The following is a 23,682-nucleotide window of genomic DNA, read 5'->3' on the forward strand; positions in this document are numbered from 1 at the left end:
ATGTTGTAATGTTTTAAAAATAAGAATTTAAATGATAAACGTGAACAAGGCATCATTTGAGACCAGACGTCAAAATATTTAATTTTAAGTTGACAGGACTACTGTAGTAAAATCCAGTCGTGTTCCAATTCATCTCCAGGCAGCTGTCTGTGTAACTGTTGCATGTGTATCACCTGTTGCAGAGCATTCACATACCCTTGTTATTATAGCAACTGTCAGCAGAGTTTGGTTTGCAGTGGAATGCAGACATGGGGCACACTTTTTTTTAATGCATTTTGTGGATGTGACTAAGGCAGCATTTATTGCCCATCCCTAATTGCCCTTGAGAAGGTAGTGGTGAGCTGCCACCTTGAACCGCTGCAGTCCTTGTGGTGTAGGTAGACCCGCATGGCTTTTAGGGAAGGAGTTCCAGGATTTTGACTCAGTGACAGTGAAGGAACAGAGATATATTTCCAAGCCAGAATGGTGAGTGGCTTGGAGGGGAACTTCCAAGTGCTGGTGTTCCCACGTATCTGCTGCCCTTGTCCTTTTAGATGGTAGTGGCCCTGGGTTTGGAAGGAGCTTTGAGTTGTTGCAGTGCATCTTGTAGATGATATACACTGCTGCCACTGTTCATTGGTGATGGAGAGAGTGAATGTTTGTGGAAGGGGTGCCAATCAAGTGGGCTGCTTTGTCCTGTTTGATGTCGAGCTTCTTGTGATGTTGGAGCTGCACTCATCCAGGCAAGTGGAATGTATTCCATCACACTTCTGACTTGTGCCTTGTGGGCAGGCTTTGGGGAATCAGGAGGCGAGTTACTCGCCGCAGGTTTCAGAGTTATAGAGTTATACAGCACAGAAACAGGCCCTATGGCCCATCGTGTCCATGCTGGCCATCGAGCACCTTTCTATTCTAATCCCATTTTCCAGCACCTGGCCCGTAGCCCTGTATGCTATGGCGTTTCAAGCGTTCATCCAAATACTAAAATATTGAGGGTTCCTGCCTCTACCACCCCCTCAGGCAGTGTGTTACAGATTCTAACCACCCTCTGGGTGAAAAAACTTTTCCTCAAATCTCCTCTAAACCTCCTGCCCCTCAGCTTAAATCTATGCCCCCTGGTTATTGACACCTCTGCTAAGGGGAAAAATTTCTTCCTATCTACCCTATCTATGCCCCTCATAATTTAGTATACCTCTATCAGGCTCCCCCTCAGCCTTCTCTGCTCTAAGGAAAACAGCCGTAGCTTATCCAGTCTCTCTTCATTGCCTGGGCTGGAGCATTCCAGCTATGTCCTGGTGAATCTCCTCTGCATCCTCTACAGTGCAATCACATTCTTCCTATAGTGTGGCGACCAGAACTGCACACCAGTATTCCAGCTGTGGCCTAACCAGCGTTTTCTACAGCTCCAACATAACCTCCCTGCTCTTATATCCTATGCCTCGGCTAATAAAGGCAAGTATCCCATATGCTGCTTTAACCACTCTATCTACCTGTGTTGCTGCCTTCAGGGATCTATGGACATGTACACCAAGGTTCCTCTGGTCCTCGGTACTTCCTAGGGTCCTGCCATTTGATGTGTTTTTCCTTGCCATGTTTGTCCTCCCAAAATGCATCACCTTGCACTTCTTGGGATTAAATTCCATTTGCCACTGCTCTGCCCATCTTGCCAGCCCATCTATATTGTCCTGTAATCTAAAGCTTTCCTCGCTATTTACGACACCACCAATTTTTGTGTCATCTGTCAACTTGTTGATCATACCTCCCTATATTCACGCCTAAATCATTACACTACAAACAGCAAGGGTCCCAGCACCAATCCCTGCGGTACAACTCGTCACAGGCTTCCAGTCACAAACATCCTTCGACCATCATCCTCTGCCTCCTGCTGCTAAGCCAATTTTGGACCAAATTTGCCCTGGATCCCATGGGCTCTTGCCTTCATGACCATTCTCCCATGCAGGACCTTGTCAAAAGCCTTACTGAAGTCGATGTAGACTACACCAACTGCACTACCCTCATCTACACAACTAGTCACCTCCTCGAAAAATTCAATCAAATTTGTTAGACAAGGTCTCCCCCTGACAAAGCCATGCTGACTATCCCTGACTAATCCCTGCCTCTCCAAGTGGAGATTAATCCTGTCCTCAGAGTTTTTTCCAATAGTTTCCCTATCACTGATGTTAGACTCACTGGCCTGTAATTACCTGGTTTATCCCTACTACCCTTCTTGAATAATGGTACCACATTCACTGTCATCCAGTCCTTTGGCACCTCTCCTGTGGCCAGAGAGGATTTGAAAATTAGTGTCAGAGCCCTGCAATCTTCTCCCTTACTTCACCTAGTAGCCTGGGATACATCTCAGCTGGACCTGGGGATTTATCTATTTTTATGCCCACTAAAACTGCTAATACCTTCTCCCTTTCAATGCTAATTTGTTCAAGTATATTACAGTCCCTCTCCCTCATTTCTACACCTACGTTGTCCTTCTCCATTGTGAACACAGATGGAAAGTAATCATTCAAAACCTCACCTACATCCTTCGGCTCCACGCACAGATTGCCACTTTGGTCTCTAATGGGTCCTATTCTTTCCTGGTTATCCTTTATATATTTATAAAATGCCTTAGGATTTTCCTTTATCTTGCCTGCCAGTGTTTTATCATGCCCCCTCTTCTCTCTCCTAGTTACTTTAAGTACCTCCCTGCACTTTCTATACTCCTCTAGGGCTTCTGTTGTTTTCAACCCTCTGTATCTGCCATTAGCCCTTTTTTTACCCTTATCCAATCTTCTATATCCCTTGACATCCAGGGTTCCCTGGACTTGTTGGTCCTATCCTTCACCTTTACGGGAACATGTTGGCCCTGGACACTCTCTCTTTCCTTTTTGAATGACTCCCACTGGTCTGATGTAGACTTTCCTAGAAGTAGCTGGTCCAAGTCCACTTTGGCCAGACCCTGTCTTCTAATATTGAAGTGCGCCCCCCACCCCCAACCGCCTCTCTTATAGGACCTTCTACATACTTTCTCAAAAAGCTCTCCTAGATGCACTTTAAGAATTCTGCCCCCTCTAAGTCTTTCACATAAGACTATCCCAGTTAATATTGGGGAAGTTGAAATCCCCTACTATTATTACCCTATTATTTTTACACTTATGAGATTTGCCTACATATCTGCCCCTGACTTTGTTTGGAGGCCTATAGTATTCTCCCAGCAAAGTGATTGCCCCTTTTATTTTTTTTAATTTGTACCCACATGGCCTCATTTGAGAAACCTTCTAAGATACCATCCCTCCTTACTGCAGCATTTGAGTCCTTGATCAATGGTGCAATGCCGCATCCTCTTTTACACCCACCCCCCTGCCCCCCGTCATGCCTGAGGATTCTATACCCTGGAATATTGAGCTGCCAGTCCTGCCCTTCCCTCTGATAGCAACAATATCATATTCCTATCTGTTAATCAATGCCCTCCATTCATCTGCCTTACTTGTAAGACTCCTTGCGTCCTAGCCTCCAACCTGCTCTTGGGGGCACAGTATTTATATGGCGAGTCCAGTTCTGTTTCTGGTCAATGGTAAACCCCCCCCACACAGGATGTTGATATTGGGGGAGTCAATAATGTCATTGAATGTCATGGGGCGATGGTTAGATTCTCTCTTGTTGGAGATGGTCATTGCCTGGCACTTGTATGGCATGCATGTTAGTTGCCACTTGTCAGCCCAAGCCTGTATATTGACCAGGTCTTACAGCATTTGGACATGGACTGCTTCAGCATCTGAGGAGTCGCGAATAGTGCTGAACATTGATGATTGCACAATGAGCATCTCCACTTTTGACCTTATGATGGAAGGTAGGTCATTGATGAAGCAGCTGAAGATGGTTGGGCCAAGGGCACTACCCTGAGGAACACCTTAGGGGAACTGATCCATAATAGGCCACATCTATTTTCAAATTAAATATTTTTTTCTATTACACTCATTGCAAACAGCATTGGAGGCCAATGTTTAGTCAATATGTATATTCCATTCAACATGTGTTTATATAGTGCCTTTAACAAAGTTTCCCAAGGTGCTTCACAGGAATGATTAGCATATAAGATTTGACAGGAAAGGTGACCAAAAACTTGGTCAAAGTAGTAGGTTTTAAGGAGCAGGAGGAGGAGAGAGCGAGGCAGAGAGGCTTGGGAAGGGAATTTCTGAGCTTGGGCTCTAGACAGCTCAAGGCTTGTCCTCTAGTAGTGGAGTGAAGAAACCTGGGCATATGAGGCCGGAATTGGAGGAGAGATCTGGGAGTGTTGTTGGGCTGGAGGAGTTTACATGGTTAGAAGGAGCAAGGCCATGGAGGGATTTGAAAACAAAGATGAGAATTTTAAAATTGAGGTGATGCCACACTAGAAGTTAAAGTAGGACAGCAGGCAGTTGATAGTATCAATTTCTCACCACTAATAGATAACAATTGGTAGACCTCTTGCTTCTGGGTTGTAGAATCTCAGATCAGGAATCTGCACTCCAATCCAAACTAACTCTCCAGTGCAGTATTAAGGAATTGCTGCCTTAATGAAGCTGTTATCTTATAGATGAAACATTGGCCCATGCTGCCTACATAAATCATTACGCACCAAAATAACCCATTGTGAGACATTTATCAGGGACATGGCTTAGAATCATGCTTCAACAAAATGTAAATTAGCATTTACATAATAGGGGCATAGAGTATAAGAGCAAGATTATGTTAGACTACTATAAAACACTGGTTTGGTCTTAACTAGAGTATTGCATCCAGCCTGGGTGCCATAATTTAGGAAAGATGTGTACGCATCAGAGAGATTGGTTCCAGGGTTGAGGAACTTCAGTCGCATAGGTTGAGGAACTTCAGTCGCATAGGTTGAGGAACTTCAGTCGCATAGGTTGAGGAACTTCAGTCGCATAGGTTGAGGAACTTCAGTCGCATAGGTTGAGGAACTTCAGTCGCATAGGTTGAGGAACTTCAGTCGCATAGGTTGAGGAACTTCAGTCGCATAGGTTGGAGAAGTAGAGTATTTTCCTTGGAGAGGCGAAGATTGAGAGGAGATTTGATAGAGGTATTAAAAATGATGAGGGGTCTGGGTAGGGTAGATAGGGAAAATACTGTTCCCACTGGTGGAAGAACTGAACAATAGGGCACAGATTATCATCTGAAAAGGAAGAATGTGCAGGGTTATGGGGAGAGGAGGGACAAAGTGGTACTCACTCAGAGCCTATGCAGACATGACACCAAATGGCCGCCTGTGCTGTAACCATTTTGTGATTCTAGTAATTTATTTATGAATGCTCCTTTTTAAGGTTCTTATTATTATTCCTGCGAGTTTGTAGAGAAGTTTGTCCAGTATGTATTAAGGAGTTGTAAGTTTCTATGCAATTTTTTTTAAAGGTGTATTCATTGTTGCTGCTAAACGTACCCCTTTTGGTACTTATGGAGGAGTGCTGAAGGACCACACTGCCACGGATTTAGCTGCACATGCTGCAAAGGCTGCACTCGCTGCTGGAAAGGTTAATCACGACCTCGTGGACAGCGTCATTGTTGGAAATGTAATGCAGGTCAGTATGTGGTGGATCACAGTTCTAGAGTCTGAAGACATTGCTGCTGTTGTATTCCAAGCCTGTGTTTCTTCAAACCTTTTGACATGGGGGCAGGACTGCTGCACATATTGACATGTGCCCAGAACCTACCTACCTGCCTGCAACCACCACCCCCCAGTTTGAATCAGCATTTCTGAATGGCATCCTAATGGTCCAAGGGAAAACCTCGCTATAATTGCATAAAATAATTTTGAATAATGCAGTAAGGGAAATAACTTGGAAATAAGTTCACAAATACAATAAGGTTTGGTACTCCGCTGATTTCAGGAGCTCCGAGATTCAGGAGCTCATTTGCAGATCTGTGTTCTAAAGGCCACTTGCGTTTTCCGCTCTTTGGGAAGGAGTTAGTGCAGCCAAGTTTTACTAAATGAGGCCTAGCATAAAGAGATAAAATATACTATTATTAACTTTGATTTCATTTTATCAACAATTTCATTTCACTTGCTTCACAGCAGAAAATTAGTTACATCAGTGCCAATGACCCTTCAGTACTTTAACTGAGCATGAGCCTGCCTGGTAGCAGAAGCAGGCTTTTTACCCTTCTGAGTGCTTACAGCGATGAATTGAAACAAATTAATTGTGAGTTAAGCACGTTGGGACATTTAAGATAGACATAATAAGGTACTATAAAAATGTGAGCTCTTTCTTTATTAGTGAGCTCCAGTTTATCTTCACTTACTGCATTGTATCTCTGTACGTATACATTAAGTAGCATTTGCCAGCAATCCTGAATTGAATTATTTTACATCCTTACAATTTCCTCAGTGTCCCTAGAGTAATGCTTCTATTTAAGATCAACTAACTCAGCACAGATAAGTTAAAAGAAGCACTTAGGAGCCAGCTGTCACAGTGGTTAGAGAATAGATGTCATTGAATAGCTGGTGTTGAAGAAGTAGGTAATCTCTGAAATCTGTTATAAAACAGAACTTAACTTTGCAACTATCTATCAAAAATCCTTGGGTTCACTAGCACTGGTTACATCTGAAGGTCTTTTGTGAAGTGTTCACATACTGTACAAGTAGATGAGGTTAGTATTATTCAAGGGTATTGTAAAAGTGCAGCCTTGTGATGTCCTGTAGATAATTGTGCCCCTTGCACTCCAGGAGAACCAAGCAAAATCTTGATACTATTCATTTAAGCTGCTTTATTTAGTTATGATCAGATTACATTGATATTTGGTTTAATCAATACTGATTTTAACATATATAATGAACACTGTACTTCCTCACATTAATGTTTTCCTTGATGTGGACCAGTGTAAAGCTAGGTTATGTACTCGGGTGCCTGAAGTGGGGCTTGAACCCACAATCTTCTAACTTAGGCAACAGTGCTACCACTGAGCCAAGCTGACATCTTTATAAATATGTTTTTTTTTGAGGATATCTCAAAGATGAGGAAGCAGGGATTTATAGTGGGATTTTGGGGAAGGCTCCACATATGATGGGGTGAAAAGGAGTGAAATGTTCAGGAGATTGCAGAGATGTGTTGGGCACTGGATAAGAAGCCTACTGAGCAAGACACAGATGATGCGAGAGTGGATTCTTCATGTGGAACAGGATGTGTAGAGGACTTGGAGTTTATGGAAGGTGAAGGACAAGAAACCTTTAGGAGGATTTGAATCAGGAGGTGATGAAGGTGATAAGTTTCAGTGGTGAGGTCTAAGGTAGTATATACGTCTAATAGTTTAGTCTGAATGTTTCCACCCCTTTGCCCAGTTATGCAATATCGACTGAATGGACTTTATGGCAGGAACTGATGGGAAGACCGAAGTTATTCCCTATGTTGAGTCAGAGGAAGGTGTAACTTATCTAAAACTTAATTTTGGACAAGAACTCTGATAGCCCCTTGATTGACTCTATGCTAAGTGAAGAGTTTGATTAAGTACAGGCACGTGAAAGCTGATCCCATACTAGTAGCCGATGTCACCAAAGGGCAGCATATATAGAATGTACTGAAGAGTCCAACAATAAATTCTTTGATAAAAGCAACATACTGCGGATGCTGGAAATCTGAAACAGAAAATGCTGGAAAAACTCAACAGGTCTAGCAGCATCTGTGGAGAGAAAAAAGAGTTAACGTTTTGAGTCCGTAGAACCCTTCAGAGCTGAAGAGAAGTGGAAACGTGATTATACCTTTTAAGGGGGAGGGGGTGGAGCTGGATAGAAGGCCAGTGATAGGTGGGGACAAAGGGATTGACAAAGACGTCATGAAATAAAGGACGAAGGGAGTGGTAGTGGTAAGGGCTAAAAAAGGTGCTGATAGTGGCATAAAGGTGAGAAAGCAGAATGTGGTAATAACAGAACAAGGGTAGTATTGTGTGAAAGAACAACATGGAACAAGTAACAGATGGCCCTGTAAGGGATGGGGTGCCTCATCTTCTGATTAGGCACTTTACAGCCTTCTGGACTTAACGTTTGAGTTTAACAATTTCATACCATGAACACACTCCTCCATCCTCACCCTTTTTTTAATCCCCTTTTTTCTGCATTTTTATTTTTTATCCACTTTTATTTTTATTCATTTATTATTGGTTTTATCCCCTTTTTTTAAATCCCCCCCCCATCCCATTTTCTAGACCTGCTTAGTTTTTCCAGCATTTTCTATTTTTGTTTGTGATTCTTTAGAAGCCCTGGTGTGAGTGCTTTGTTCTATAGTCCCCTTCTGATTATACTGCTTTTCCTTAGCAAACAAGCATGCTGCTGACTTTGCTGGACTCTCGATGTAAAGACTGAAAAGTGCTGTGGTCAGACTAACGAGATTTACTTAGAACCACTAGGAATATAAATAAGTAAAGGTTTGATCAACAGGCTGTTGGGTAGTTGCACCAGTCCCTTGGTGGTTCAAAACACCATCAGCTGGGAGAAGTAGAATACTACGATAATCAGCTTTAGTGAAATAAATCATTGATCATTGTCTATTTTTTTAAATCCTCTGGTTATGAGCTTTCCTCTGGTAAGAAACAGACATTTTACAAATTATTTTAATTTCTACTTTCTGTTAGTATATTAAAGGAACATTTTTCAGTCCAGGACAGTGGGTGGAAATGATGATCTTCCATTCAAGTAATCTGCTTCAGTGAATCATGCATAATTTTCAGTATAGATTCTACCTTGTCCAGTATCTTGTTAAAAGTAGTGGGGTTTGACAAGGAGTAAAGTAAATATATCTTTCTGTTTTTTTTTTAAAGAGTTCTCCAGATGCTGCTTATATTGCGAGACATGTTGGATTGCAAATTGGAATTCCTATTCCAGTACCTGCCTTAACTGTAAACCGACTCTGTGGATCTGGTTTCCAGTCAATCGTCTCTGGAGCACAGGTACTGAACAATTGCAGTGCATTCTGCATTAATGGATTAAGCACAATAAGCTATATGTAACCAATATTACCATATCTATATTTTTTAATGGAAGCTTTTGTAAGATGGCTATATTTATATGGAGGGCATTTGTTGCTCTTTCATTCCTTGATATCCTGACATTTTTAAATTTTATTCTTTCATGAGGTGTGGGTGATGCTGACAAGGCCAGCATTTATTTCCCATCCTTTATTACCCTTGAGAAGGTGACCGTGAACTGCTGCAGTCCATGTGGTGTAGGTACACCCACAGTGCTGTTAGGTAATTCCAGATTTTTGACTCGGTAATAGTGAAGAGATGGCGATGTAGTTCCAAGTCAGGATGGTGTGTGGTTTGGAGGGGGACTTGCAGGTGGTAGTGTTCCTATGCATGTGCTGCTCTTGTCCTTCTAGGTGGTAGAGGTCGCAGGTTTGGAAGGTGCTGTCGAAGTTTTTCCAGCATTTGGTGAGTTGCTGCAGTGCATCTTGTAGATGGTACACAATTCTGCCACTGTGCATCTGTGGTGAAGAGAGTGAATGTGGAAGGTGGTGAATGGAGTGCCAATCAAGCGTGCTGCTTTGTCCTGGACGGTGTCCAGCTCCTTGTGTTGTTGAAACTGCACTGATCAAGGCAAATGGAGAGCATTCTGCTACACTTCTGACCTGTGCCTTGCAGATGGTGGACAGGCTTTGGGGAGTCTGGATATGAGTTACTTGCTGCAGAGTTCCCAGCCTCTGACCTGCTGTTGTAACCACAGTATTTATATGGCTGGTCCAGTTCAGCTTCTGGTCAATGGTAACCCACCCCCCGCCCAGAAGCCCAGAATGTTTATAGTGGGGGATTTGGCAATGGTAATACCATTTGAATGTCAAGGGGTGGTGTTAGATTCTCTCTTGATGGAGATGGTCATTGCCTGGCACTTGTGTGCTGCAAATGTTACTTGCCGCCTGTCAGCCCAAGCCTGGATATTGGCCAGGTGTTGCTGTATATGGACTCGGACTTCAGTATCTGAGGGGTCGTGAATGATGCTGAACATTGTGTAATTATCAGCGAACATCCCCACTCCTGACCATATGATGGAGGAAAGGTCATTGATGAAGCAGTTGAAGATGCCTGAGCCTAGGATACTACCCTGAGGAACTCCTACAGTGATGTCCTGGAATTGAGATGATTACACCCACCACTACAACCATCTTCCTTTGTGCTCAGTATGACTCCAACTAGTTGAGGATTTTCCCCTGATTCCCACTGACTCCAGTTTTGCTAGGGCTCCTTGATGCCACACTTGGTCAAATGCTGTCTTGATGTCAAGGGCAGTCACTGTCACCGCACCTCAGGAGTTCAGCTCTTTTGACCATGTTTGGTGTGGTGTTGGATGCAGTACAGCTCTCCCTCGTTTAGTACGCCTACACGGCGAGCTAAATGAAAACACACTAAAACCAAAATCACTTTCCCAGAACAAAATATGTAATTTGGGTGGGCTACCTTCCTGATCTGTAATTTTTTTACATTAAAAACCTATTGGCTGCCTTGAACCTAATTGACCCAAAAAGCTTCTTACTCATCCTTAACCCTAACAGCTTGCTAACTCTTAATAGCTTTCTCTTACTAACCCTTAACATACTGAGTCTTTCTACTTGCTCACCTCACCTTGATCTTCTTGTTCACCACTTTTCCCCTCTCCTTCCATCGCTACTTCCTCAACTCGCCTGCCACTGCCCTCCCTCCTCCCTCTGGCTCATCACTTCCCACTCAGACCCACTCACTCCCTCCTCCGTCTGGCTCGCCATCTCCCTCCCGCTGCCCCCTTGCTACTTTCCTCCCGTCCTTTACCTCCTGCTCACTGCTTTCCTCCCACTTCTTGTGAGTGTTTTGAGGAGGGAAGTAATGAGTGGGAGGAAGAGAGTGAGAGGGAAGCAGCAAATGGAAGGGTCAGGTGAAGGAAATAGGGAGTGGGAGGCAAGAAACATGGGAAAGCAGGTGTTTCAAGCCTGCTCTGCAATTCAATAAGATCATGGCTGACTTGGTTGTGGTCTTAACTGCACTTTCCTGCCTGCCCCCCATAACCCTTGACTCCCTTGTCGATCAAAAATCTGTCTAACTCTGCCTTGGATAAATTCAATGACCCAGCCTCCAATGCTTTCTGGAGAAGAGAATTCCACATACCAATGATTTGCTGAGAGAAAAAAATTCTCCTCATCTGTCTTCTAAAGAAGACCTCTTATTTTTAAACTGTGTCCCCCACAGGTAGAAACATCCACCCTATCAAATCCCCACAGGACCTTTTATATGTTTCATAAGATCACCTATCATCATCTAAACTGCAGTGGGTATGGGCCCAACCTTTTTTCATAAGACAACCCCTTCATCCCAGGAATGAGTGGAGTGAACCCTCTCTGTACTGCTTCTAAGAGTGATATCCTTTTTCAAATGAGACCAAAACTGCATGCACTACTCCAGATGTGGTCTCACCAAGGCCCTGCACAGCTGCAGTAATACTTCCCTACATTTATATTCCATTCCCCTTGCAATAAATGACAACATTTAATTTACCTTCCTAATCAGTTGCTGTACCTGCATACTAACTGTGATTTATGTACCAGGACACCCAGATCTCTCTGTACCACCAAGCTCTGCAATCTCTCCCTATTTAAATAATATACTGCTTTTATATTCTTCCTACCAAAGTAGACAAGTTCACATGTTTCCCACGTTATACTCCATCTGCCAAATTTTTGCCCACTCACATAACCTGTCTATATTCCTTTGCAGACTCTGTACCTCCTTTTGACAACTTACTTTCCTACTTATCTTGGTGTATTTGGCAAATTTAGTTCCATACCTTCAGTTGCATCAGCCAAATCATTGATGTAGATTGTAAATAGCTGAGGTCCCAGCATTTATCCCTGTGGAACTCTACTAGTTCAGCTTGCCAACCCAAAAAGGACCCATTTATCATTACTCCCTGCTTCCTGTTAGCTAACTAATCATTTATCTATGCTATGCTTTGACCACGAGGGGGCGGAAGAGAAGCATTGAGCAGGAAGGAGGGAGAAGGACAGTCAGAAGAGGTGGTGAGCAAAGCAGCAGATTTTCTTTCAAGATTGAGCGTAGTAACAGCACTAATAGGAAAATGGAGGCAGTGCCATTGGGGGAAACTTCCCTAATTTACAAACTCTACTAAAATGAAAGAACTATTGGAGCATGCTTTTAAATGGGGGAATACCCATTGAAATCAAGGTGGCTCCAAAATGCCACCTGAGCAATGGAATCTAAATCAGCTCTTTGTGGCAGAATATTGACCTACACAGATTTGCAATGCTTGAAGGCATTTTTCATGATTCACCATATAAATTAATCCAGGAGTAAGATAAGAGCCCATGGTGTTAGAGGCAAGATACTAGCATGGATAGAAGATTGGCTGTCTGGCAGGAGGCAGAGAGTGGGGATAAGGGGGGCCTTCTCAGGCCATCCAGGATGGCGGCCGGTGACTAGTGGAGTTCTGCAGGGGTCAGTGTTGGGACCACAACTTTTCACTTTATACATTAATGATCTAGATGAAGGAACTGAGGACGTTCTGGCTAAGTTTGCAGATGATACAAAGGTAGGTGGAAGGACAGGTAATATTGAGGAGGCGGGGAGGCTGCAGAAGGATTTGGACAGGTTAGGAGAATGGGCAAAGAACTGGCAGATGGAATACAACGTGGCTAAGTGTGAGGTCATACACTTTGATAGGAAAAATAGAGGCATAGACTATTTTCTAAATGGGGAGAGAATTCAGAAATCTGGAGTGCAAAGGGACTTGGGAGTCCTAGTCCAGGATTCTCTTAAGGTTAATTTGCAGGTTGAGTCAGTAGTTAGGAAGGCAAATGCAATATTGGCATTTATTTCGAGAGGACCAGAATATAAAAGCAGGGATGTGCTGCTGAGGCTTTATAAGGCTCTGATCAGACCACATTTAGAATATTGTGAGCAATTTTGGGCCCCATATCTCAGGAAGGATGTTCTGGCCCTGGAGAGGGTCCAGAGGAGGTTCACGAGAACGATCCCAGGAATGAAAAGCTTAACGTATGAGGAACGTTTGAGGACTCTGGGTCTATACTCGATGGAGTTTAGAAGGATGAGGGGGAATCTGATTGAAATTACAGAATACTGAAAGGCCTGGATAGAGTGGACGTGGGGAAAATGTTTCCATTAGTAGGAGAGACTAGGGCCTGAGGGCACAGCCTCAGAGTAAAGGGAAGACCTTTTAGAACAGAGATGAGGAGAAACTTCTTTAGCCAGAGAGTGGTGAATCTATGGAATTCATTGCCACAGAAGGCAATGAATTGGTCATTGAGTGTATTTAAGATCGAGATAGATAGGTTTTTGATTGGTAAGGGGATCAAAGGTTAAGGTGAGAAGGCGGCAGAATGGGGTTGAGAAACTTATCAGCCATGGTTGAATGGCGGAGCAGACGCGATGGGCCGAATGGCCTAATTTCTGCTCCTATGTCTTATGGTCTTCATTAATGCAAATTGAACTTGTCACAGGGTTATGACTTTCTTCCTTCTTACACACTTCCAGAAGTTTAGGGCCATCCAAACCAAGCTGAGAAATTAATACAATTGAACTTTGTCCCATATGAAACACACACTATCCTCATAGGCATAGAGCCTACCAACAAAGTTTAGAAACCTAAGCACGGATTAACAACAACCAACATTTAAGATATTCTAAATATGTAGAGGCATATTGTTGGAGTTTTGTTAGTCTAAACCATGCAGATTACCAGCATATCTTCCTGCTTTTAACATTTAAAAACAGAAAATTCTGGAAACATTCGCTCAGGCAGCATCTGTGAGGGGAACAGAGACTTAGTTTTCTGCTTGTTCACCCTGGGTTTAAAATTATCAGGAGGTGACGCATATGGTGATGGGGTGGGGGGTGGAGTGAGATTCCACTGGAACTGGATAGAAGATCTATCATCTAACTAGGCTGGCTGGTTCCCTGAGCAGACTGTTAAAGCCATTTGGCAGAATGCCTCATCACCAGAACTTTTCCAACAAGCACCAAGATGTAGCTTGGCTGGTGGTGAGAAAGGCCCTCCCCATCAGATCCTACCTACATGCCAGGAGTCTCATCCCCTTCTGCACGTTGCACCCGAGGTGGCTGTGGTGGGGACAAGACTGTTATCCACTTGCTTGTGGATGTCTCTTTGCAAAGAAGACCTAGAGAGAGATGCAGTGGTTTTTGTCGAGGTTCATCCTGAGCAGCCCTGTGACACAGGACTCTGTGCTCTACAGGCTGTTCCCAGGGATGCACACCAAGACGAACATCAACTGCAGCTGGAGGATCATCAACTCGGTGAGAGATGCTCTTTGGTCTGCCCAAAACTTGTTGGTCTTCCAGTGCAGAGTTGTCCTAGACAATAATCGAGTGTTGCAGACTGGTGCCATTCCACGGTCCAGGATTACGTGCTGAAGGGAGCTTGGGGTAGCCGACGCAGAGGTGCAATGTGGCAAGGTCGCTGTCTTAAGACCTTTCTGCCGTAGTGCACCGAGGGGCTGGGAATGACTCGCTTTGAATGCATACATTGAATACCACACGTGCCACAATTGTATTTAAGCACCTCAGTGTAACATGATCTATGTAGTCAACTTGAATTCCATGGCGCTGTCTGTTATGACTATTTTGAAATGTCAGTAATGTTCCTTTGATTGTTTTGAAGTAAGCACCTTGATGCAACATGATCAGTGTAGAAAACTTGAATATTATTGCACCTTCTGTGATGACCAATTTGAAATGTTTTGTAATGTTCTTTCAGATATTTTATGAATAAAGTATATTTTTGCTAACAAAAAATGCTGGCTGCTGAATGCCCTTGAGTATTATGGACTCACCTGGCCCAGGTCTACTATGGAAGATTGACTGTGTTTTAGTCTTGCATCAGCAGGGATGTCAATTTGGAGTCTATTTGATCACAGCCTCTGCACTCCTCAGAAGCATTGTTATTAGTTAATTACCAGTGACCGTACATTCGAACCCTTACTTTGTAAACAGCAGATACCAAGGATAGTCCTCACAAGTGGCATGGTGAGCAGGACAATTCACCATAAACTAGCTAAATGCGGTATCATCCTCCTGCTCGCAGCATAGATGCATACCATGCTCTAATTAATGATGTTTCTAATAATTGGAAGTTCAGCTTGCTTTACAAGTAATCACGGCAAATATAGAGCCCTCAACTCGGCCACTAGATGGCACTCAGAGGCAGTTGTCAAGCCTTAGAATTACCTCATCAGTTCTGTGCCTTCATTGTGATAAGGACCTAACCAGAAACTGCTAGCTGTTCAAATTGAGTGCTATGAATGATATCCTCAATTATGCTTCAATCTGAATTTCATGAGAAACTTTGAAGACACATATTTGCATTGTGGTTCACTATCCCTCCACGGTGCTGAGCAATAAGTCAGCACAGGCTGGGGATATTCTTCTTTGCAACCATTATACCATTTTTGCCACATTGCTTCATAACTGGACCACTTAAATGAACAGTAGGGAGCTCTTCCATTGCTTGCACTGACATTCCAAGCCATGCAGAACTAATTAGGCCCATATCTTTCCTGAGAAGTTGAACTTGTATTTTGCCGTCACTGAGAAAGCAACTATTGCAACAGACATTCCTTGCGCTTTCCAAACATTATCTTCAAGGTGCTCCCTTCAGCCTCTCAAAGGCATATTGCCACACTTGGAGGCAATCCATGATAATCTGTTGTTGGATTTTGTCTAATACCTTTCATCATGCCCAAGTCAAAAACAGACCTTGCTCTCTATGAACTAAAATGTGACTTTATACACCATCAAGTATGCCCAGACTTAACAATAAGCCCTTTATGCTGCTAATGAGCTGGCTGGAAATAATATGAGACACCTCATCCTCTACCATCATCCCTTTTGACGTTTAATCTTTTCTGTATTCCACCATATCCTAGACTGCCCTTCTGTTCTTTTGTCCCTGCCCTCCCCTTTCTCTGCGTCTGTACTTGCTTAAAACATTTTGCACTGCTAACTTTTTTTCCATTCTAATTAAACAACAGCCTGAAATGTTACCATTGTTTCACACTCCCCAGATGCTGCCTGGCTTGCTGAGCATTTCAAACATTTTCTGTTTTTATTTTAGATAAATCATTGCGCCAGATTTAAAAGATTGGCAGCTATGTGAACAGATGGCAATAAGTGCAACATCACATTGTACTCCATTGTATTCAGGCCACTCAGCCCAATGGGTCCACATAACTGTTTGAGCCTCCTCCCACCATTTTTCATCTAATCCTATCAGCATATCCTTTTATTCCTTTCTCCTTCATTTGTTATCTGGCATCCCCTTGCATGCATCTAATCTATTGGTCTTGACTACACCTTTTGATAGTGAGTTCTGTGTTCTAGTTATTTTCTGGGTCAGCAGGTTTCTCCTGATTCCGTGTTGGATTTGGCAATGGTCATCTTATAATTATGGCCCTTAGTTCTGGTCTTGCTCACAGCATCTTTCCATCCACCCTATCAAAACCTTTCATAATCTTAAAGGCCTCTATCAGGTCACCCTTCAGTACAGAGAAAAGAGCCTGAGCCTCTTCAGTCTTCAGTGATCTTCTCAGATCTGGTATCATTCTCATAAATCTTTTTTTTTATATAACCTGGAGATGAGAATTGCTCATGGTACTCCCAAGTGTGATCTAAGCAAGGTTATATAGGAGTTTAACATAACTTCTCCATTTTTTACTTCTATCCCTCAAAATGAAGCCCAGTGCCTAGTTTGCTTTTTTTAAATCACCATCATCTGTGCTTAGTGATTTATATTCTCTACCCCATTTAGTGATAACTCTACAATTAAAGTATTAGAACATTTAGAGATTAAACTGAAATAATGACATTTGAGCTGCTGTATGTGGATTTAAGATGTTCTTTTTAATTTGCAGTATGGGTGGTTAGAGGTTTTTAATCACCATTCTCACTGTTGTAGCCATAGGAACATAGAACTTGGACCAAAAGTAGGCCAGTCAAATACATTGGCATTTTTTAGATAAATGTGCATTATACATTTTAAGGGTGTATTTTTAAAACATTTTTTTGGATCTCCCATAAAGTATAATGAACTAGGTCTTGGAGGAATGTGCCGCCAATGCAGTATCATCAATGAATGGATAAATTCATTCAGATTTTAAATGGTATGTGCATTATTACTATAAAACGTTCCGTTTGTTGCAGGAAATCTGCCTTAGAGAATCCGAGATTGTATTGTGTGGAGGATCAGAAAGCATGAGTCAAGCTCCATATGCTGTTCGAAATATACGATTTGGCACAAAGCTTGGCGTTGACATCAAGGTAAAATGTACTTATTTTATTCAATCATGGAAATATGGGCATCACTGGAAGGACCAACATTTATTTCCCATCTCTAATTGCCCTTAAGAAGGTGTTGAGATGCCTCCTTGAACCACTGCAGTCCACGTGTTGTACATTAGGAAGGGAGTTTCAGGGTTTTGACTCAGCGGCGGTGAAGGAACAGTGATGAAGTTCCAAGTCAGAATGGTGCGTGTATGACTTTGTGTAGGACATGCAACTTGTGGTGTTCCCATACCACTGCTGCCCTGTCTTTCTAGGTGATAAAGGTTGCAGGTTTGAAAGGCGCTGTTGAAAGGAGCCTTAGTGAGTTGTTGCAATGCATCTTGTAGATGGTACACACTGCTGTCTCTGTGTGCCAGTGGTGGAGGGAGTGAATGTTTAAGGCAACCGACAAGCTGTTGAACAAGTGGGCTGCTTTGTCCTGGATGGTGTCAAGCTTCCTGAGTGCTGTTGGAACCGCACTTATCCAGGCAAGTGGTAAGTATTCCATCACGCTCTTGACTTGTGCCTTGTAGATAGTGGACAGGCTTTGGGGAGTCAGGAGGTGAGTTACTTCAGAATTCCCAGCCTCTTATCTGTTTTTTGTAGCCACAGTATTTATATGGCTAGTCCAGTTAAGTTTCTGGTCAATAGGAACCTCCAGAATGTTGATGGGAGCATCAGAGATGGTGAATGTCCAGGGGAGATGGTTATATATTCTCCTGTTGGAGATGATTATTCCTTGGAATTTTGTGTATTGAATGTTACTTAGCTGTCTGAGCCTTAATGTTGTCCAGATTTCACTGCATGTGGGCATGGACTGCTTCAGTATCTCAGGAGTTGTGAATGGTACTGAAGATTGTGCAATCATCAGCAAACACCTCCACTTATGACCTTGTGAAGGGAAAGTCATTGATGAAGTAAATGAAAATGTTTAGGCGTAGAACACAATCCTGAGGAACTTCTACAACAATGTCTTGGGGGTCGATATGATTGGCCTCTAACAAATGCAACCATCTTCCTTTATGCTAGGTAGATCTCCAACCAGTGGAGAGCTTTCCCCCTGATTCCCATTGACTTCAGTATTGCTCTGGCTCCTTGATGCCACACTTGCTCAAATGCTGCCTTGATGTCAATGTCACTTATACCTCACTTCTCAGCTGATGATCGAACCATGGTTGTAATGAGGTCTGGAATGAGTGACCCTGGGAGAACCCAAACTTAGCAAATGATTGCTGTGTAAGTGCCACTCGATAGCACTATGACAACATCTTTCCTTGTTTTGCTTTGGATTGTGAGTAGACTGATGGGGCAATAATTGGCCAGGTTGGATTTGTCCTGTTTTTTGTGGACAGTACGTACCTTGGCAATTTTCCACATTGCGGGGTAGATGCTAGTGTTGTAGGTATACTGGAACAGCTTGGCATGGGGCATGTCTAGTTCTGGAGTACAGTCTTCAGTACTACATCTGGTATCTTGTCAGGGCCCTTTGCTGTATCCAGTGCCTTTAGGTGTTTCTTGATATCATATCAACTGAATCGAGCTGGCTGAAGACTGGCATCTGTGATATTGGGGATCTTGGCAGAAGAGGCTGAAATGGGTCATCCACTTGGCACTTTTGGCTGAAGATGGTTGTAAATGCTTCAGCCTTGTCTTTGACACTGATGTGTTGAGCTCCTTCATCATTGAAGATGGGGGTATTTGTTGAACTGCCCTCCTCTGGTTAATTAAATTGTTTACCATCATTCATGACTGGATGTGGCAGGACTGCAGAGTTTTAATCTGATCCATTGGTTGTGGAATCAATTAGCTTTGTCTGTTGCATGCTGCTGTTTTTTAACATGCATGTAGTCCTGTGTTGTAGCTTCTCATTTTGGATCTAAGAATCTCAGAATTGTTAAGGTGCAGAAGGAGGTCATTTGGCCCATGTTAACCAGCTCTCCAAATGAGCAACTTCCCTAATACCATTCTCCTGCCTTGTAACCCTGCACATTCTTCCTTTTCAAATAACAGTTTAATTCACTTTTGAATGCTTCAGTTGAACCTGCCTCCACCACCCTCTCTGGCAGCGCATTCCAGACCCTAACTGCTCACTGTGTGAAAAAGTTTCTTCTCATTTCACTATTGCTTCTTTTGCCAATTACTTTAAATCTGTGCCCTCTCATTCTCAATCCCTTCACGTGTGGGAATGATTTCTCCCTATCTACTCTCACAGATCCATTATGATTTTGAATATCTCCATCAAATCTCCTCTCGGCCTCCTTTTTTCTAAGGAAAACAGTCCCAACTTCTCCAATCTATCTTCATAACTGAAGCTTCTCACCCCAGGAACCACTCTCATGAATCTTTTCTGCACTCCCTCCAAAGCCTTTACATCCTTCCTAAAGTGCAGCGCCAGAAGTTGATGCAATACCCCAGCTGAGGCTGAACTGGTGACTTATACAAGTTCTACATAACTTCTTTGCTCTTGTACTCTAAGCCCCTATTAATAAAGCCCAGGAAAATGTATGTTTTAGTAACCACTCTCTCAACCTGTCCTGCCACCTTCAATGACTTATGCACATAAACACCCAGGTCCCTCTGCTCCTGCAACACCTTTAGAGTTGTACCCCCTATTTTATATTGTGTCTCCACGTTCTTTCTATTAAAATGAATCCCTTCAAATTTCTCTGCATTGAATTTTATCTGCCACCTCTTTGCCCATTCCACCAACTTGTCCAAGTCCTTTTGAAGTTCTACACTATCCTCACAGTTCACAATACCTGGTGCTGCTCCTACCATGCTCTGCTATACTCTTAATTGTACCAAGGTTGGTCTCCTGGCTTGATGGTAATGGTAGAGTGACAGATATGCTGGGCTATGAGGTTGCAGATTGCTGTTGAATACAATTTTGCTGCTGCTAATGGCCCATAGCATCTCATGGATGCCCAGATTTGAGCTGCTAGAACTGTTCTCAATCTATCCCATTTAACACAGTGGTAGTGTCATCCAACATGATGGGGGATGTCCTCAGTGCAAAAATGGGACTTTGTTTCCACAAGGATTGTGTGTTGGCCACTCCTGCCAATGCTATCATGAATAGATAGATCTGTGACAGGTAGATTGATGAGGATGAGGCCAAGTAGGCTTTCACCTGTTGTTGGATCTTTCACCACCTGTCACCTGGCAGATATATCCTTCAGGGTTCAGCCAGCTTGGTCAGTAGTGGTGCTACCAAGCCACACTCTTTCTGTGCCCTTGCTACCTTCACAGCTTCAACTTGATTCATCAGCTGAGGGAGGGTGGCAGCTTGTAATCAGCAGGAGATTTCCTTGCCTTAGTTTCCGGAGTTAATGTTGAGGACTTCTGAGGCCCTCTCTCCTGACTGTATACCATTGTGCCAGCACTTCTGATGGGTCTACCTGCTGATAGATAAAGGCATACTCGGGGATGATGATAGAAAATTGTCGGCTGCTCCTTCCAGTTTCATTCCTTTGACTTTTCTGTAATGGTTTGATATAACTGAATGGCTTGCTAGGCTATCAGAGGGAAGTTAGGGGTCAACCCACGTAGCTGTAAGCCTGGGGTCACATGTAAACCAGACCAAGTAAGAATGGCAAATTTCCTCCCCTGAAGGATATTTGTGAACCAGATGGGTTCTTATAATAATCTAGTAGTTTCATGATCATTGTTACTTTGGGAAGCTTTTAATTCCAAATTATTGCATTAATTGAATTTAAAGCCTCCCAGCTGCCATGATGGAAGTTGAACTCGTGTCCCTGGAGCAATAGTCCCAGTAACATTACCATTTGCTGCAAATCCATTACTTTAGGCATTAATGGTGATTAAGACAAATGATCAACTGTTTAAAATTTTCCTGATGTAAAGCTAAAGTCTGGCTCTACAGTCATGAAACATTCTAACCTGTGATCAGTGCAATATGTTACGGCATTGAGCAGTGCTTTGGAGGAGTAGGACAAATTGCTTTAACTATAGGCTTAAAACTGAAGGATTCAATTGTAAAATTCATGAGATTAGAAGAAACTGCCTTTCGTCTGTAGGGTAGTGAAAAATGGAAGAACATTCAATAGAAATGTTGGAACTGTAAGGAATTCTGTCAGTTTTATCGCAAAATATTTTGTAATGACAGCTACGTGTAGATATGTTTTTGTTCTTGAGGCAATTGCCTGTGCTATTTATTTCCTGTGAGGTGATGGGCCTTCTCTTTGAACTACTGGAGTATTTGTAATAGTGCTCCCATGATGGCGTTACGTAGGGCATTCTAAGACTTTGACCACCAATGATAAAAGCATTGTCAGAGTAAGCTTGTGGTCTGAATCTTCCAGGCAACAGCAATGTTGAGCAGATAGCTGCTGCACTTCCAGATTCTCCCGACCAGACACTGCTACACATTTCTTCCGGGACTTTCTGATCCTGGCTGTCCGAGAAATGTGCAGTGCAGCAGCCCTTGGGCAATTCTGTTGGAACTGAGTAGAGTCAGGGATGGCAGAAGAGCCCCCTTTTTATGGCATTAACTGCTGTATGGCAAGCATTAAAGGTCCAGTCTTCGAATGTTAGGGAATGGATGAGTGGCTAGGTGGGTGAGGTGGATGGGCAGTCAGATTGAGTCGGGTGTGTGTTAGGTCAGAGAGTAGTCAGGTAGTCGGGGTAGTAAGTTGGAGCTGATGGGGTGGGGTCAAGTGGCATTACCCAGCTGTTAGATCAGTTTTTAATCAGTCTAACATTTTTGGGTCAAAAACAGAAATACCTGGAAAAACTCAGCAGGTCTGGCAGCATCTGCGGATAGGAGCACAGTTAACGTTTCCAGTCCGAATGACCCTTCAACAGAACTTAGTAAAAAAAAAGAAGAGAGGTGAAATATAAGCTGGCTTAAGGGGGGTGGGACAAGAAGAGCTGGATAGAGGGCCAGTGATAGGTGGAGATAACCTATGTGATATCTTTTGGTTATCTCCACCTATTTTACTAAATATCTCCACCTGTTCCTCATATTTTGTTAATGATTTTTTGGACATCTTTTGGTTATCTCCACCTATCACTGGCCCTCTATCCAGCTCTTGTCCCACCCCTCCCCCCTTAAACCAGCTTATATTTCACCTCTCTTCTATTTTTACTTCTGTTGAAGGGTCATTCAGACTCGAAACGTTAACTGTGCTCCTATCCGCAGATGCTGCCAGAGTTTTTTCAGGTATTTTTGTTTTAGTTTTGGATTTCCAGCATCTGCAGTTTTTTTGCTTTTATCTTAACATTTTTGGGTAGTTATCCAGGTAAGTCTCATGGATCTGTCCCAAGTCTCTGACTCTGTTTTTCACTCTGAGCTATTCGTGGAGGATCCTGGGAAGCAGGGGAATTGCCCATCGGAAGTTTAAACTTCCCAGGCAATTCCATTGGAGGTCTGCATGTCAGGATTTCCACAGGGTCCTGACGCGCATCTTCAGTGTGCACTGGAAACTGGAAAATTTGGCCTAGTTGAGTTACTACAGTGTATTTAATAATAGGATGTGGAGGAGGGGATGAATAATTAAGCCTTTGTGCTAGTGGCGTATATTAAGCTGATGATGTCAAGCTTCTTAAATGTTGCAGCTGAGCCCATCTAGGTATTTGGAGAGTATTCTACCATATTCCTGGCTTAAAGCCTGTGAGCAATAGAAAGGATTTGAAAGCACTGCCAATAAACTAGAATATAGCTCATGTGAAGATGCTGCAGAACAAAGCACTGTGTTTTTTGGATACTGACACTGGCCTCATGATGTTAGGAGATGAAACTCAGTGTTTATCATCTTTACCTCCAATAAACATGCAGAAAATTTTCTGAATTTAACTAAAATTAGTTTAATTTTAATAGCTGTGAAACATTTCTGTACAGATGGAAGACACCTTATGGGCAGGATTGACAGATCTCCACATTAAAACTCCTATGGGTCTTACAGCAGAGAACCTTGCTGAGCAATATGAAATAACCAGGGAGGAGTGTGATGCATATGCATTGAAGGCTCAGAAGAGATGGAAAACTGGTGAGTGCTCAGTGCTGCTGTGTCACATGTAAAATCTGCATGTGAGGACACTTTTTAATGTGAATTGTAGGAAAGATTATTGGATTAAGTAGAAATAAAAAGGTAACTGCAAATACTAAATATCTAAAACAGAAAATGCAGGAATGCATCACAAATACAATTGGCATTTAAATAAATTACCTTAAAATCTTAAAGTCAGTAATTAAAAACATCTTTGTAGCTTTGTAGTTGATATCTCATCAGGTAGAATCTATACACCACAATTGTTTGTCTGCTAATATCTTGAGTGCATGTGTTGTAGCCTATAACCGTGAATGCAGATTGTAGGGATACTTTTTTGTACAACCAATCCTTCATAAATATTTGCATTTTTCTTTAATAG

At 42.7% G+C, this 23,682-nt stretch overlaps 1 protein-coding gene across 1 annotated transcript in view; it reads left to right on the forward strand.

Annotated features, from left to right (window-relative positions):
- Nucleotides 1–23,682, forward strand: part of acaa2 (acetyl-CoA acyltransferase 2) — a 55,432-nt gene that overhangs the window by 8,158 nt on the left and 23,592 nt on the right. Inside the window, exons 2-5 of the mRNA XM_041191603.1 lie at nt 5,383–5,549; nt 8,779–8,907; nt 17,173–17,289; nt 23,153–23,300. Of these exons, the coding sequence (XP_041047537.1) occupies nt 5,383–5,549; nt 8,779–8,907; nt 17,173–17,289; nt 23,153–23,300 (561 nt within the window). The remainder of the gene's footprint in view (nt 1–5,382; nt 5,550–8,778; nt 8,908–17,172; nt 17,290–23,152; nt 23,301–23,682) is intronic.

This window comes from Carcharodon carcharias, chromosome 1, assembly GCF_017639515.1.
Source record: "Carcharodon carcharias isolate sCarCar2 chromosome 1, sCarCar2.pri, whole genome shotgun sequence".
Lineage (NCBI taxonomy): Eukaryota > Metazoa > Chordata > Chondrichthyes > Lamniformes > Lamnidae > Carcharodon > Carcharodon carcharias.